This window comes from Humulus lupulus, chromosome 9, assembly GCF_963169125.1.
Source record: "Humulus lupulus chromosome 9, drHumLupu1.1, whole genome shotgun sequence".
Classification (NCBI taxonomy): Eukaryota; Viridiplantae; Streptophyta; class Magnoliopsida; order Rosales; family Cannabaceae; genus Humulus; species Humulus lupulus.
The window spans coordinates 13,137,720-13,155,985 of record NC_084801.1 but is presented as its reverse complement, the minus strand read 5'-3'; the positions used below and the strand labels follow the sequence as shown (position 1 = coordinate 13,155,985).

Below are 18,266 nucleotides of genomic sequence, written 5' to 3'. Positions count from 1 at the left end.
TTCAAAGCTTTACATCAGCTCATTACATCAGCAACGGGTGGACTATTATCATGCAGTCAGGTGTAAGCTTACCCTTCCTAAGCACAGGTTCTTACTTTGGCAGGTGGTTAATGCTCAGCTTCTAACCAGGGATAACTTAACTCGGTTACATATTCAGGTGACAAACCTGTTTTGCCCTATCCGTGGGAGTCACCCTCACCTCTTCTTTGAATGCTACCTCTCTAAGCAGATTCTTAATCTCATCTTTGAATGGTTAGGATTCAAAGCTTGGCCCAATGACTTCAGAGGCTGGGGTGTCTGGCTAGCTAGAGATTGGCATGGAGCAATGGCTTCAATCATGAACATGGTAGGGCTGCTGTTATTTACAGCATATGGCGGAACAGAAATAGATGTTATTTTGATGGTTATTCTTTGACAGCTGCTAGCCTAGCTAAGGAAGTAATGAACATAGTTAATTACATACTATACTTAGTTAATATTAGGAAGATTTCTGTACAAGAGTAAATGTATATAAGGAAACTTCAATGTAATTAAGAGAGTTGCTGTGCTGTTCTGAGTGTTTGTTCTTGAGTGTATGGCTCTCAAGTTGTATTGACTATTTTGTTCAATGAAGTTCAATTTTCTTCTTGATCAAAAAAATACAACAGCAAGAAACCAAAATGGGAATTACAAAAGACACATCAATACCTTTCTAATGATGCCATGTGTGTCATATGCTAGTCGTGCATCCACTTCTGTTGAAACTCGACCAGGGACAATTTTTGCCAAATTACCACCAACATTCACAAGAGCCTCCACCACCAAAAAAAAAAAAAAATTGTGAACTTTCTTATCAATTCAAGCAATATGCTTTCCTAATGATTGGAGCAGAATACCAATATGATTTTGTATGTACTTTACACTGATATGGTTGACAGCAGCTAAGCATATGCTTAACAAAGAACCAATTTTACAGAAAATTGAAGGCTGCAAGATGCTATTTCCGTATGAGCATCCTTTTCATTGGTTATAACTAGCCATTTTTCTCTACCCAGACAATTGAAAAGTACCAAAACCAACTTATTGAAAAGTAATTCAAGGAACAAATCTCAAATTCAAATTCAAATTCAAATTCAAACTTTTTAGGCAAATAACATTCTAGAGAATCCCAACAGAGTAATTTGATTCAAAGAAGAAGAAAATCAGATCTAAACATTTAGTTTAATAAAGATAAATCTAATTAATATATACATATATCAAACTACCTCTCTCCCTTTCTTCTCGACCCTTTCTTTGCAAATTAACCAACCCTCAAACTTCAACCTACCTCTAAGCTTCAAACCCAGCCCTGTTGCCAGCCTCGCATCGTCGACCACACCACATCCCCATCGCCAGCCACGCGTTGTTGAGCATGTTGAGCCTCCGCATCGCCAAGTCCCCAGAAGCCTCCGTCAGTACACCTGCATGAGAAAGGGGTCTGTGAGAGCAAGGAAGAAAGAGACGAGAGTTGTGAGAGAGTGTGACTGAGGGAATTGGGAGAATGAGGGAATTTTTTCATCCGATGTGAGAGAAATAATTGAGAGAGAATGAGAAATTTTTGGCGCTCTAGTTTATAGAGAATAACAGTACAGATCAAAATTTCGAAACAAAATCTGGGAATAAGAAACTTTGAAAATTTTGAAAGCCCCACTTTTCTTGTTTCCTCCATTTTAAAATTTACTTTACCGCTTTCTAACTTTTTAGCTTACCTATTATAATACTTTTCCAATTAGCTTATAATTATGTATTATAGAAAGAGGTATGGCTGCTCAATTCTATGGATACTTCAATTGCAAAGCCTCACATGTTCATGGCTACAGCCAAGAAGGTATGGGATTTAGTGCATGGTACTTATTTTGATTTAGAGAATTATTCTCAAATTTTTTAGCTAAAGACTCGGATATGGCAATCCAAGCAAGGACAACGTAGTGTCACAAGCTATTACAATGAGATTGTGGCTTGGTGGCAAGAACTGGACCAATACAATGACGACCTTTGGGAAAGTCAGGCTGATCTGCTCCAACACAAGAAGCCTGAAGAAAGTGACCGTGTATTCATGCTCCTTGCTAGAATTAACCAAAATATGGATGAGGTGAAATGGAGGATTCTTGGTCGTAGACCATTACCATCAATTAGGGAGGTTTTATCTAAAATAATGGTGGAGGGGAGTCGTCGAAAAGTCATGTCTAGCAATGAATCTCCATCTGTACTAGGTAACAAGGTTTCAACTTTATTTGTTAAAGAAGCCGAGACTAATAATGATAAGAAAAATAGCCATGGTGTGATTTTTGCAAGAAGCATTGGCACACACAGGATACTTGTTGGAAAATACATGGAAAACCACCTAGAGGAAAGCCAACCTGACCTGGAGCACTACAATCCGTGGCTGATTCTACTTCAGAACTGAGTGTCAACTCAGAGGAGTGTCCATTCACCAAGGAACAAGTTGAGCAACTGTTGAATCTGTTACATTCCAAATCCAAACCTTCATGTTCTCTTGTTCAACATGGTAATCCTAGTCTCTTGTCTTCTTCTCTTGTTTGTATTCATTCTAAAACCTCCTGGATCATTGATTCATGACCTTCTGATCACATGACAAGTTGTTCTAGTTTTTTCTTCTCATACAAACCCTGTACAGGAAATACTAAAATTCGTATAGCAGATGGTTCATTTTTTGCTATTTCTGGTGTAGGAGATGCAAAACTCTCTGATACACTAACTTTGTCTAATGTTCTTCACGTTCCTAAATTGTCATGCAATCTCATCTCTATTAGTAAACTAACCTCCACACTAAATTGCACTGCTATTTTTTCTTCTTCTTACTGTGTCTTTCAAAATCCGGTCTTGGAGACAATGATTGGCAATGCTAGGGAGTATGGTGGCCTTTATATTCTAGATAAGAGAACGTTCTTGAATAAAGAGACCCAATGAAGTTCTTGCCTTCAAGTTGCATCTGATTTCAAAGACGATGAGATTTATTTATGGCATTTTAGATTGGGACATGTAAGTTTGCATTATTTAAAACATTTGTTTCTTGTTTTGTTTCAAAATAAAAATCACTCTTCATTTCAATGTGAAATCTGTGTTTTCTCTAAGCATCATAGGAGTTCTTATTCTCCACGTTTGTATACACCTTCACAACCATTTTCTCTTGTGCATAGTGACTTGTGGGGGCCATCAAGGGTCTTTACATGTAATGGTAAACACTGGTTTATTACTAATATTGATGATCACACTAGGGTGAGTTGGGTTTATTTGCTGAAAGAGAAATCTGAAGTAGAAAGTGTATTCAAAATTTTTATAACATGACTCAAAATCAATTTCAAACGCGTATAAATATTTTACAAAGTGATAATGGGCGAGAATATTTTGCACAAGTTTTAGGTACCATTTTTTCTGAAAAAGGAATTGTTCAACAAGGTTCATGTAACGACAATCCTTAACAAAATGACATTGTTGAAAGGAAAAATAGGCACCTCCTAGAGATAAGTCATGCTTTACTTTTTTCAAATAATGTACCTAAATATCTTTGGGGGGATTTTATCTTACATGCTATCTATTTGATCAATAGAATTCCTTCTAAACTTTTAAAGTTCAAAACGCCTATTTCTGTACTTCAAAAGTGTTTTCCAAACTCTCGTTTATTTTATGAAATGTCTATAAAAATATTTGGTTGCACTGCTTTTATTAGGAATTCGAATAAGGCTGCAAGTAAACTTGACCCAAAAGCGAAAAAATGTGTTTTCATTGGTCTTGCTCCAAACAAAAAAGGATACAAATGTTTTGATCCTATTCTGAAATAAAAAAAAACATTTATCACTATGGATGTTAAATTTTTTGAAAATATTCCATTCTTTAGTCCTAATCTTCAGGGGGGGAATCAAGGAAAAAAATAAAGATTTGAATTTTAAAATTACCAATAATAGATTTAATCCTCACCATAATCTCAAGAATATTGCCAGTAAGTTTTCTGATTCTTCATTAGACCTAAATTTTCTAGGATATGACTTAGGAAACGTAAATATAAGGCAAGTTGGAGAGGTTAATGTGAGGGAAAATCAGCAAGAAAATGAGCTGGGAAATCTCATAAATATTGAAAATGTTGAAAATATTGTGCCACACGCTAATTCTCAGCAGCTTGATGAGCAAGGGTGCAATGGCCAAAACAAAGGTAAATATGGTCAAGTATATGCAAGAAAATTCCTTCATTGAAGAGTTGAAGTCACAACATCACCAACACCCTGCCAAACATCTGAACTAAGACCAGAAATTGAGTTAGGTAACAATTCTAATCCTGGTTTTTCTAATCAAATCTCTTCTGATTCTATTCTTGAAATAGATCTTCCAATAGCTATAAGAAAAAGGCAAGCAATCTTGTGTCAAATATCCTATATCTCAGTTTGTTTCTACCTCAAAACTCTTATCCTCTTTTGCCACTTTCACCAATAATGTTTCAAGTGTCCAGATTCCAAATAATATACAGGAAGCTTTACTTGTTCCGGAGTGGAAGGGGGCTGTTTTTGAGGAGATGACTGCTCTAGAGAAGAATCAAACATGGAAGCTTGAAGATCATCCTAAGGAAACTCCAACTGTGGGTTGTAAATGGGTCTTTACACCAAAATTTAACAGTGATGAGACTCTAGAAAGGTGCAAAGCTCGGATGGTGGCCAAGGGATTTACACAAACTTATATTGACTATACCGAGACATTTGCTCCAGTTACCAAGCTAAATACTGTTCGAATTTTGTTGTATATCGCAGCTAATCTGGACTAGCCTTTACGACAGTTCGACGTGAAGAATGCTTTCTTGAATGGAAGATTGGAAGAGGTAGAGTATATGCTTCCACCACCAGGTTTTGAGAACAAGTTTGGCATGAAAGTTAGTAAGTTGGAAAAAACTTTTTATGGGTTAAAACAGTCACCAAGAACGTGGTTTGAGAGGTTTACTCAAGTGGTAAAAAAACAAGGCTATTCTCAAGCACAATCTGATCATACCTTGTTCACTCGTCACTCGAACAATGGAAATTGCAGCTCTAATTGTCTATGTTGGTGATATTCTCCTAACAGGGGACGATCTAGAAGAATTATAAGCAATGAAAAATAGACTCTCCAAGGCATTTGAGATCAAAGATCTAGGAGAGATAAAATATTTTTTGGCTATGGAAGTGGGACGGTCCAAACCGGGGATTGTTATTTCCCAACGGAAATATGTTCTTGACGTGTTAAAAGATTCAAGAATGAGTGAGTGTTGTCCAATAGACACTCCTATTGATCTGAAAAAGAAGCTTGGAGAGATTCACCAAGGAAGATTTGTAACGACCTGAATTTGCTAATCGGGTTTAGGGCATTGATTAGTGTGCCTGAAGGGCAATAATTGAGTTAATATGCTTATATGTGGATCTATGTGAATATATAAGATAATGGTGCATGTTTAGTTGAGTTAAATGTGCATGTGGGCCCCGTCTGGATATTAGGGGCATAAACGTGATAAATGCGATATATATGTTATATGTCTGTGTAGCACGATTCGAGACAGTCCTGGGGAGCGGTTAGTCGGAAAGTCACAACAAGGTTGAGATTCGGACTCGGGGCGAGTCAAGGGGTAATTTTGGTACTAGGTGTGCTATGGGATTATTGGGATATGGAAATAAATATTTGGAGATATATTTGAGGATAGAATGTCTAGGAAGGAATACTAGGGAAATTTACCATTTTGCCCTCGGGGACGTTTTGGTACCCCGAGCCTTGAGTTAACCACATAAACATAAGTTGAATAAGACAAACCTTAGAACTATACAGAACACTTAAGGAACCGACCTATACTCCTTCTGAACTAAGGATAGCTTCTCACCATTCTTATATCTCTCTCCTTCATTCTCTAAGAAATAACTCAAGGAAATCCTGGTGTAAGCTAGCTTAAGCAAGGAATTGGGCTGAGAAAACTTAGGAGCTTAAAGCTTGGGGATTGAGGATCAAACTCAGGGACTAAGCTCTGCAAGGTAAGCTCTAATTACTAAGGTTTAGTCTTGAATTTCTGCTGGTTATTGGGGATTGCATGTTAGATAAGCTTGATCTATTTTTGGGTATTCTAGCTGAGTTTTGGAGCAGATTTTAATGGGGTCTTGGTGTTGTTATTGAGCTGAAATAACTGTGTTGGTTATCTAGGATTGTTAGCCAGGTTTTGGGTGGATTTGCTTGAGGAAAGGTGTAACGCCCTGGTTACCCCAGAACAGTTACAGTGAACCGGAAATTTGACTCGCTACCCGAGTCCTTTGGTTAAAAACGTGATCTAAGTGTTATTATTAGGTTAAGGTGAAAAACCAGTAAAAAGGAAAGGATACATTTCATTAAGTAAATAAACTGCTCATGAGCCTTTCAAAATGTTTACAAGTAGTTTGTAGTACAAAAGGGTCACTACTGTTTCAAATTTACAGTCCCCGTCGGCCTAAGCGGCAAAAATAGGGTAAACCCCTAGTCCCTCTGAGAACTCCTTGACCGTGGCGGTCAAGCGGCCCTGTATGTACACCACATCTCCCAAGCTCTCCACTCAGGGTTGATTAAGCTTCTCTTTTCCTTTACCTGCACCACAAAGCACCCATGAGCCAAGGCCCAGCAAGAAAACACAATAAAGCATGATATAATATCAACAACGATTATAATATCCATTCAGGACTATCAGTCCAAACAAATAGGTGACAATAGCCAAAAGCTACAATAGTGAGCATAACTCCCTATAGCCATGTGACGATAGGGTCACCAGGGCTTAATTGATAAGTGATTCTTTCATAAGTTTGATCAGGACAGGTGCATGGTGATTGGTCACCAACATAACCTTCCTCTCGACTCTAGAGTCGTAACTATGGACAACGTCCCCTAGCCATGTGAAAAACGGCCACCGGGGTCATATACCTTGGCTATAAACATCTGGTCTTAGACCAGGCAAGCGCTCATAAGTTCTTCGACCTTAGGGTCGGTCCCGCATTAATGCCATAGAGCTATTCAATGCGTGATCATCGACTTTAGAGTCGGTCCCTGACTAGTCAGTACCATAAACAGGTGATCAGCACTCATTAGCACTTAACATGTAAACCATGTCCACATATACCAACCAACATGCTTCAATAACAAGCCGTGCATGTCATATACCTATACAGGGTGCAGCTGTATTCATACACTGTTTTCTTACCTCTGGTTCGAGTGAAAGTTATTATACGAACAACCCCTAAGAACGATCAATCTTTTAGCTCCTTAGCGGTTACCTAGTCACAACCAAATATAACTTCCATTAATGAGAGTCCACATAAATAGGGTCTTAACCTAAGCTCCACTCTTGGGACCTCGAAACATGCCCACACGGTGAGTAGATTCGATCCCGGACCTTAAGGATTGAACCCCAAGTCAAAAACCCTCAAAAACACTCAAAACGGGACTTAGAAGGAACAAGGTAGCGCTACAGCGCTCAACCCCTAGCGCCCCAGCGCTATACTCAGAACTGCCCAAGAGCCAGAAAGCCTCCTGAGGAGCGCTGTAGCGCCCTAGGGTGGGCGCTATAGCGCTACCTCCAGACCCAAACTCCCCTGAACCGACCTTCTTCAACTCCTTCGATTCTAACTCGATTTCCAAACTTCCAAATCCTATACTTGATGCCAAGTGAACCCAAAAACCATTCTAACACACCCCAAACATCACAAGCATGGGAACCCTAGCCAAAACTCCCAACAAAACCAAGAATTCACCCTAGAAACCTCAACTGCAAAACAGAGCCAGAACAAGGCAAACCAGAGAAAACCATGGTTAGAAACTTACCCAAAGCTCAGCTTATGATGTTCTTCAATGGTGGAACACACTCCCAAACTCCCAAGACTTGCTTCCCAAGCTTGAATCCTCAAAATTGGTTCAAAAACTACAAAGAATAGTGAAGAGAAGAAGGTATGGGAGAACTCTAAGCATACTCTGTTTTTCCACAATCTTCTTCAGCTGTCAAAGGATATATCTATCCTAGGGGTGAAATGTCCATTTTACCCCTAGGTCAATTAATACTTTCTAAAGGCTCCCAAGGGCATACTTGGTACTTCCCTCCTAACTCGTTAATCATAATTAACGCTCTCCAATTCCTGCTATTCTCAATAATCTCAAACACCAATGATTCACAACCCGTTACCCTTTACTACCCGGTAACGCTCTAATTATTAAAATCACCCCGAGACTCAATCCAAGCCCCAACACTTACACTTGTTGTGACTAAACCGCTAATCAATATTCTAAGATCGTCTCATGCCGAATAGCTCGAACAAACCCACATTATAATGTGGTCTCAACACATATCATCGACATGCATACAATTAAATTATATTATAATATAATTCTCATAAACACATTTAATGGCATAATTAAACAATTATGGCCCTCCTGGCCTACTAATCCGGCCATTAAACCTTATTAGGGAATCCGGGGCATTACAAAAGGTGTGGAAAGATGGTGAGAAAATCTGGGTTCAGAGGTGAAGGTCGCGGCCCTAGGAGGGGTGCGCCGCGGCCCGTGCGCATGCGCGGCCGAGTGTGGCTGAGGAGTTCATGCGCGCCGCGTCTCATGTGTGTTGCAGGGGTGTGCTAGCCTCTGTTTTGAGGCTAGCCGCGACTCTTGAGGGTGGGGCCGCGACTTTTAGTGCCAGCTTGTGTTTTTAAGGGTGTTTAGGCTTGGGAACTCAATGGCTAAGGCTTGGGATGGATTTTATCACCCGGATTGATAGAATTCAAGGTCCTGGAGGTTAGGGTTATGGCTCGAAGTTATTTATTGGATTAGAACTTGATGGATGGTTATTGGTAATGTGTTGTGACTAGGGTTTCGGCGAGGTTCAAGTTAGAGGACTGTGCTTGGGGCATCGATGCTCGGAAAGCTCGGGACTTAGGTAAGAAAACCCTTGTTCCCATAGAGCTTGTATGCAGGGCTGAGCCCAATGTGTCTGAATAGAACTGGTATCCAGGGCTGAGCCCAAGGTGTTTAAGTTGCAGGGCGTAGCCCTTTGATTAAATTAGCTAGAATTATGTATTTGCTTGTTATGCTATGAATGCTATTGTGTGAATGATCGGCAAGAGCCGCGAACGATGTAGGCCGAGGACGGCAGAGGCCGGGAACGACGAAGGGCACACTGAATGCAAGGCCGAGAACAGTAAGGGGCCGGGAGCAGCGTTGAGCACGTGGAGTGCGAGTTGCCAGGGCGAGTCCCTAAAAGGATACCTGGGATATCCTCACGGCGTGGTCCGCGAACCCAGGGCTTGGTAAACACCTGGGACGGCTATGTCGTATGTGTTTAGCCCATTGGTGGCCTGTTTATATGCTTGATATATGTGCTGCATATGTTATCTGTTTGTGGGTTTTCTTGCTGGGCTTCGGCTCACAGATGCTCTGTAGTGCAGGTAAGGGTAAAGAGAAGGTCAACCAACCATGAGTACAGCAGGCATGAGGCGGCGTGTACATGTTTGGCCAGCCTGGCTGCCACAGCGAGAGGATTTTGGGAGATGCTTGTAAATAAACCTAGATTTTGTCGTTTAGTCGACTTGGTTCAGTTTATATGTTGTAAATATTTCTAAACTGTATTTTGGGATCCCAAGTGTAAAACTTTTATGATTTTCTATGGAAATTATTATTTCTAAAGTTTTTCCTTTATTTATGGCTTAATTACACTGTTTGACCTAAAACCTCGATTAGCGAGTGGGAAGCACGTTTTTAAACTCACTTAGTAACAGCTCTAAGGAAGTAGGGCGTTACAAGATTAGTAGATGTGAAACACTATCAAAGACTTGTTGGGAGCCTTATCTATCTATCTATCTCATACTCGACCTGATATTGCTTTCGTTGTGAGTATGGTAAGTTAATTCATGCATCGTCCTTACAAGGAACATCTTGAAGCTGCTTATCGCAATCTAGGATGTCTAAAAGGTAGTCCTGGTAGAGGTCTTCTCTTCAAGAAGAGTGATAACAGAAGTATTGAAGCATTTATTGATGCTGATTGGGCAGGTTCGATCACAGATAGGAAGTCAACTTTGAGATATTGCATGTTTGTTTGGGGAAATTTAGTGACTTGGAAAAGCAAGAAACAGAGTGTGGTTGCAAGTAGTGCAGAAGCAGAATATAAGGCTATGGCTAACGGGATATGTGAGATTTTGTGGATAAATCGTGTGCTTAAGGAACTAAAGCTACAAGTTGGTATGCCTATGAAATTGTTTTGCGACAACAAGGCTGCCATAAGTATTACACATAATCATGTGCAACACGACCAAACCAAACATATAGAAGTTGATCGACACTTTATAAAAGAGAATCTGGAAGCAGGAATAATTTGTATACCATTTGTAAAATCTGAAAATCAGACTGCAGACATTCTTACAAAAGGGTTATTTAAACCTACATTTGATTTACTTGTATTCAAGTTGGGTATGTTTGATATGTACATACCAACTTGAGAGGGAGTGTAAGTTGCCTTGTACGTGTGGAAAATAATTAGTCATAGGATGTTTTCTTAGATATATGAGTTAGTTTTAGTTGTTCCGATTTTTATGGGTTTAATATTTTTAATTTGTTAGCTGTTGTAACCTATATATTTAGATTGACGCATTAGTAAAATGGGGCATGGTGCAAAATGAACCTTAATGTTGTGTGAAAGTAAGTAAATGTCAATGTTTTTAATTTTGTAGTAAAATAACCTAATCATCTATTTAATATCTAATATTACCAAATACACCATCGAACAAATTACTATTTTATTCTAAATATTTTAATATTATGGTATATGTATATTAGTTTTTATTTTAAAGTTATTTTGATTTTTTTTCGTTTTTTATGGATTGTTGAATGATATACCATACCACAAAATATATATACTGAGTTGAAAAATAATATACCATCAAAACTTACAAAATTATTACTAAAAAATGTATATATTATGCTAACAAAGTTATATACTACCATTAAAATGTATATACCATGATACAAAATTATATACTACCACTATGTATAATAAAATAGAAATTAAATATCACAAAAAAAAATTATATACCATACCACAAAAAACATATACACTAATTGGAAAATAATATACCAACAACCTATAAAAAACTTAAAAAATCAATATAACTTTAAAATAAAAACTAATTAAACAAAACTAATAGACATATACCCCTATATTAAAGTTATACAGTCCTAAATAAATAAATAAAATTATAAAAAATGGCAATTTAGGTAATCAACAATGTAAAAGGGCTATTTATCTACAATTTTAAAAAGAGGAATTTACATGAAATATGAGAAAATTCACTAAAATTTGATATATATATATATATGGTTTTTTTTTTGTGTGTGCATTTTTTATGATTTTTTTTGTTGTTTTCCTTTTTTATGGGTTTTTTTTCCCATATTTATCAAAATATTGCTTCTGTATCCCATATTTTTTTTTATACGTTTTTTTTATTCTATAGGGGTATTTTTATGAGGGAATTTTTGTCTTTTTATTATTATTATTTTTATTATTTTGGTAAACATTTTTGTGAAATTTTTTTAATTCAGTAGTTGTTTATTATGCATTTATGTGGATTTTTGTGAGGGCTTTTCAGTCATTTTATGTGTTTTTTTTATTATTTTTATTATTATTTTTTTTGAAATTTTTTTTTTGTAAGGAAATCAATTCCCAGTATGCATGCAGGTACTTGAGTACATATGCTCTATTACGTTTTTATCTGCATCACGTTTTCTCAATTTTATTAGTTTATTTTATTCAGCATCACGTTTTCTTCAGGGGTGATATTTGTTCTTAGTTTTCGTTCTGTTTTAGGGTTTATTTGAGTATTTTGTTGTCGATTTTGTGCCATCTGTGCGTGTATTCGTCTCGGTGAGTACCTGGTTTCAGGTATGTATTTTTCCGTTTGCTTCAATATCACGTTTTTTATATATCGTTTGGTTCGAATTTTTTCTTTCCTTCAGCATTTGGTTTTTTGTGTTGATTTCTTCTTTTTTTTCTTTTTCTTAGGATTTTTATAAGTTTCTCGTTGTGGATTTGTGCCTCTTTGTGGTGTTTTCGTATCGGTGAGTACCCGGTTTTAGGGTTTATTTTTTTTAATGTATATTGATTGTTAATTTTGCTTTGTATTATATATTTTTCTGTCGTGGGTGGTTGTTTTTTAATCTGTGTTAATGGTGGTTTTTATTTTTGGTGCATGATTTTATCGTTAGTTTTTTAGTGGGGTTTTTGTCAGTTTTTTATCAGTTTATTTTTTGAGAAGTTTATGGGTAGTTATTTGTAATTTGTGCTCTATATATATGTATATCTGTTATTCTTTTTTCATTTGTGTTGTTTTTTTTTATGCAATGAATTGTATATTTTAATTTTCGAAGTTCTGTCATGGATTACTCTGGAGAAACCGGTGGTGTTTCTGGTTCTGAAAAGAAAATTTCTGGTATAGTAGAGGATGAATCGAAGAATGTAGGGGATGATATTGGTGAGATTCTTCCTCGAAGGAGTAACATTACACATTTGAAGTCTGTTGCAAGGAAGAAGAGTAAATCCCCTTCCTCTGTTGCAAGGAAGACAAGTAAATCGCCTTCCACTGTTAAACAGACCAAGGATTCGTGTGCATCTGGTAGTAAGGATGCTGGAGATGATTCTCATGAGACTAAACATGTTGTGGTATGTGTTTATTTTTTTAATTATTATAATAAAAAAAAATTCATATGTTTATGTTTCTGTTATTGTGTTTCACACACGGTGGATTCTGTTTGTTTTATTTTTTTATGGTTGTGTATCTGGTTTGTTGTAGTTTTGTAGTTAATTTGCATAATGTTCAATTCTGTTTTGTGTTTGTTTTATTGTTATTGTTGTGTTTTCTTTTGTTGTTAAACTGTTTTATTTTTTTTTGTACCTGGTTACATGTGGATTCTGTTTTTTTTTTTTTTTTATGGTTGTGTATCTGGGTTTTTGTAGATTTGTAGTTAATTTGCATAATTTTCAATTCTGTTTTGTGTTTGTTTTATTGTTATTGTTGTGTTTTTTTTGTTGTTGTTAAACTGTTTTATTTTTTTTTGTACCTGGTTTCATGTGTACCTGGTTACATATGTATCTGGTTACTTTGCAGATAACAGTGAACGATTTTGCTTAATGAGTTTTTAACTGGTTACCTTAGTGAATGAATTGTTTTTTTTTTATATGTATATTTCAACCATACAAAGTTAAATACATATAAGTGGTTTTATAAATGTAAAGTACTTATCAATTTTTCATGTTTATATTTTTTGAAACTGGTTACATGTTTAATTGTTTTTTTTTTTTTCTGCAGGCTCATTTAAAGATAAACCCCTCCAAGAGGTTTGGTAGTAAGGTTCAACATTTTAATGACAAGAGTGTCATTACTGACTTGAAATCTAAGTTGACGAAAAGTCAGAAATTATTGTTTAAGAATACCCCATTTGGGCACTTTTTAGAAGTATGTGATATTCATTTTCAAACTCAACTTGCCCAGCTTGTGTTATTGAGAGAGGTCTCTCATGAGAGGGAGGAAGAGGAAATGTGGTTTAAGCGTGGTCGTAGAGTGTGTAGGTTTTCTATTGAAGAGTTTGCTCTAGTTACGGGTCTTAGATGTGATGGTGATTTTGATTTAAGTCGTTTTCAAAAAAAGAAAGTTTTGTTTAAGAAAAAAATATTTGGCCGTTTTGTTGGTAAGGTGTCAAAGTCTGAATTACGAAATGCTTTTATTAGTAAGGATCTAGTTGATGATGAGGATGTTGTCAAATTGGGTATAGTTCATATCCTAGTTAACTATTTGTACGGCTATACTAGTGATAAGTTGGTTGATGATTTCTTTTTTGAGATGGTTGATCGAGATTTTTCTGAATTAGCAAATATTAATTTTGGCAAGTTTGTATGAGATAGGAGTTTTCATTATTTGAAAACTGCTTTGAAGGGTGGGAATAAAATCTTTGATGGACTGTTCGTTGATGGGAAGGTTGGCTTTCACCCTTACAAACTTCTTGGGTTGCCCATTGCTTTTCTTGTATGGATATATGAAAGTATAGCTGAGTTGAGTCCTGAGTTTTGTCAACGGGTTGGGAAAAAATTTCCACGTTTGTTGAATTGGAAGAGTACAGATAATGCCTTCTATGCAAACTTGGTGGGAAAGGTTTTCAACAATCAGAAGGTATAATCCTTTTGTTTTGTAACTGGTTTCTTGCTAAATTTGTTTTATTCATTTTTGGATTTTTGTTTGTGTACCTTGTGTTAGGAAAAATAATATTGCCTCAATGGAAATGGTAAGATTATGTTACAACTCTATGCAAAATATTACAATGGACAAGATTGATTAAATAAAGTGTTACAACTCTATAACTGAAAATACAAATAAAACAAAGGAAATGAAGAAGATGATGAAGAAGAAGTGAATAGTAAAATACAACTCAAAACAAAAGTTACAAATAAAATAAAGTGTTTGGACCAAATGAAGAGATTACAACTCTTAAACAAAATATACAAGTAAATAAAACAAGAGAATAAGAAGAAGAACAATAGAACAAAAGGAAGAACATAAACCACAAACAAACTCTCACTTACACAACCTAAGTGAAGAGGATTGGGGATCACCAACTTGAACAAGGTTTAAAACCTTTGTCCAAAAGCTTATTTCCCCCTAACTCAAGCACTAAGGGATCTCTCTCAGATTTTGGAAATGCTTTATGGAATTATCAAGCCTCAAGGTGCTTCTAGCCAAGTGCTTTAGTGGATAGAAATGGTGTGTCTTACAAGTGAGCATTAGGCTCCTATTTATAGAGTTTAGAGACACCCTTTGAATTTCAAATTCCACCAACCCCCATGGCTGTTACCAATGATTAATTGGGTGTTTTATGGAATTAAAATAGAGATTTGGGAGTTACTTAGCTGTTGGAATCGTTCAAAGTTGGATAAAAAACCGAAATTATAGAAGCTGTTAGCCATTAGGGTCGCGGCTCTAGTTCCAGGCGCTGCGGCCCTCAGTCAATTTCAGCAACACATTTTTTTCAGTTTTTTCCAAAACGTTCCAATTTATTCCCACTTGATTTTGTAACTTCCATACACAATATGGGAGTTAAAATCACATCTCTATCAGCCATTTCTCATATGGCTTTAAGAAATTCATCTCAATATTGTGTAACAACAAATCTACACAATAATGGGTGATATTTAGGAGTTACAAATTTGTGATGAATTTGTAACACCAAATATGTTACATGTTTGGATATTTCACATATATCCAAATAATGTAACTCTCTATTATATGTTACAATATGTGACACTCCATGTCACATTTATTTAATCTAAAACATTATATTATAAAATAATATAATATTACATTATATTATAAAATAATATAATACCTTGTTTTAGTTGATGGTAACCAGTTTTCTTGATTTTGTATATTTATATTTTTAATTTATTCAGTTGACTATCCTGAATGTCTATCCGTCTTCTGAGGAGAGAAAGAAACTGGCAGTAAAGAAGTTTAAGTTTGAGTCTCTATACTTGCCGAAGGTGTGTGCTGAAGATGGAGACAGTAGTCCGGGTACCCAGGTACTGGTTGGTTTTGTTGTTTGTTTTAGTTAAAAAAATATATTATTTTGTTTTGAAATTTATAGGTTTCTTTTTATGTTTTTTTTTTTTGGCTGTTTTGTAAAGTATTTTATTTTGTTTTTTTAAGTTGATAGTGAAAAGTTGAGATTGATTTGTGAATCAATCTCATCAATAAAAGCATGCCAAGAAACTATTATTAGTGACATTGCAGTTATGAGATCTGAGTTCATGGGGAAACTCAGTAATTTATCTGCAATGATTGCAAAATTTGTTGCAAAAAATTCTGAAAAAGTTGCAAATACAAGTGATGAAAGTGCTAGTTTTAATGAAGGGGAAAAGCCAGCTGATTTTGATAATGTTTCAAGTTCTATTTCTGATGATTCTAAGGTAACTTGTTTGTTTTTATGCTTTATTGTTTTTTTTAACCATTTTTAGTTGTAACCAGATTGTTTTTTTTTTTTTTTGGCTAGGATTGTGGAAATGATTCAGCTGAAGAGTCTGATGGTAGTAAGGTAACTGGTTTATGTTTCTTAATAGTATTTTGTGTTTTTGTAGTTGTTTAGTGTAACAAGTTACTGTTGTAACCAGTTTCATTATTTCTTTTAGGGTGTCGAGAAGGATTTAAATGAAAATTTTGATGCTGTTTATTCTGGGTTGGAGTTGTCAAATGTTGTGGGTGGAGATAAGGTTTTGTAATTTATTTTTGTTTTTGTTTCTTATATTATTTTATTTAAAATTGAATTTGTTGTAATTGATTTTATTTTTATTCATTATAGGATTTTACAAAGAAACCTGAGTTCAGTTCAGTTGGTTTAAGTTTTGAAGAAGTACATGTGGATCCAGAGATTTTGAGTGTTATTGATAAAACTGTTAAGTATGCAGAAGGAGAAAAGATATTTAGTGGGAGTAAGGATGATTGGAAGGTTGTGATGGTTGGTGATGATGATGAGGTTCCTGTTGTTATTGAAAAGAGGAAGCCTAAACCTAGTACTCGTGTCAAATCTCCTTTTGTTACTGAGTTTGGTTCTTCTGAAGTAAAAGAAACTGTGAAGAGGAAGGGAGAGGAAGTGGTGATTCTTAGAGGATTGCTTCCATTTGAAAATGAAATTGGGCAGAATGTTTCAAAGAATGATTGCCTGGATTATATTTCTTGGATTGAGGATAAAATGAATTTTAAGAATAAGTATGTTTTTTTATATTTTGTTTAATATTATTATTCTTAATATTTAATTGTTTGTTAATATATATATATTTTTTTTGTTTTGAAGGAAGAAGAAATTTTCTGATGTCAATAACATTATCAATCCACCAATGGATTATTCTTTTGTTAAAATTTCTGAGAAAATGTGGTTTTACAAGCTTCAAACTTGTGGGGAGGACCTTATGGACACTGTAAGTAACCAGGTTCTTGTTATAATGTTTATTTATTAGTATTTGTTTGTTTAGGTGTTTTTTTTTTTTTTGATCATGTTTAAGACAAGTAACCAGGTTCCTTTTAGTACTGTGTGTAAATTATTTTTAAATTTTGGGTAGTAACCAGGTTCTTTGAAGCATTGTGTGTAACTTGTTTTTTTTTTTTATTATATATTGGCTAGTAACCAGGTTCTTGGTATAATGTTTATTAATTAGTATTTGTTTGTTTAGATGTTTTGTTTTTGTTGTTGATCATGGTTAAGACAAGTAACCAGGTTCCTTTTAGTACTGTGTGTAAATTGTTTTTATTATTTATGGGTAGTAACCAGGCTCTTGTAGCATTGTGTGTAACTTGTTTTTTTATTATTATATATTGGCTAGTATCCAGGTTCCTAACTTTTGTATGTTTATTTATTTTTTGTAGCATATAAATGTATGTTTTTATTACTTGAGGAAGAAGATTAAGTTGATTGATGGTTTGAACAAGAGGGTTACAACTACAGACTCTTGGTTTGATGCAACTATCAAGGGTTTGTATGATAACTTTGTGGCAGCCAAATGTGATTCAAGCAGCATTCGCGTTTTGATTAGGGGTGTACACGTGACCCGCAAAACCCGAAAACCCGCCCGACTCGAACCTGAAAAACCCGTTTTTTCGAAAAACCCGTCAAATTCGGGTATAACCCGATCCGAACCCGAAATATATCGGGTCGGGTTCGGGCTTAAGAATCAAGCCCGTCGGATTCGGGTGTAACCCGAAACCCGACCAAAAAAAAAAATATCTGAAAAAATCGAACTGAAGTTACTGAACCATAAGTAAACTACCCGACCCTTTTTTTTTTCTTCTTCTCTTTCATTTCATTCAAGAAGCCTCCCTGAATTTCAAGCTTCAGCACAACAGCCTCCTCACCTCTCCTTAAGGCTTGACCCATCGAGACGACTGCCACCGAGTGCCACTGCCGCCGACCCATCGAGACGAGAGCCTCCCTCACCCTCAGCACTCACGTGGCGGCGACACCACTCCACCAGACCAGATCGCACGGCCACCACCAGCGGCACGCCTCGCCTCGCAATAAATCATCTGAAGTTTACATTTATTATATATATGTATATATATATGTTTTATTTCTGTAACTCTGCAAGAAGCTGCCTAGAGTAGAGTTAGGAGAAGGCGAGAAATTAGGATTTGGCCGAAAAAGAAGTTTCCTTCCTTACTAAAGAAATCCCCACCCTCCATAGCATCGGGTGA

The 18,266-nt window shown here is 36.0% G+C and overlaps 1 protein-coding gene across 1 annotated transcript; it reads left to right on the top strand.

Annotated features, from left to right (window-relative positions):
• Positions 1–2,610: 2,610 nt before the first annotated feature.
• On the top strand, positions 2,611–5,071 carry LOC133799443 (uncharacterized). Its single transcript, XM_062237460.1, has 4 exons — positions 2,611–2,878; positions 4,019–4,203; positions 4,418–4,609; positions 4,793–5,071. Exons 1-4 carry the CDS (start codon positions 2,611–2,613, stop codon positions 5,069–5,071), a joined length of 924 nt encoding a protein of 307 aa, XP_062093444.1.
• Positions 5,072–18,266: the final 13,195 nt, after the last annotated feature.

Excerpts from the sequence above, each read along its gene's own strand:
- LOC133799443 (XM_062237460.1), top strand. The coding sequence starts at position 2,611 with ATGACAAGTTGTTCTAGTTTTTTCTTCTCATACAAACCCTGTACAGGA. Across the intron at positions 2,879-4,018 it reads GGTCTTGGAGACAATGATTG|GATATGACTTAGGAAACGTA; the intron begins GCAATGCTAGGG and ends TAAATTTTCTAG. Across the intron at positions 4,610-4,792 it reads ATCCTAAGGAAACTCCAACT|CCTTTACGACAGTTCGACGT; the intron begins GTGGGTTGTAAA and ends AATCTGGACTAG.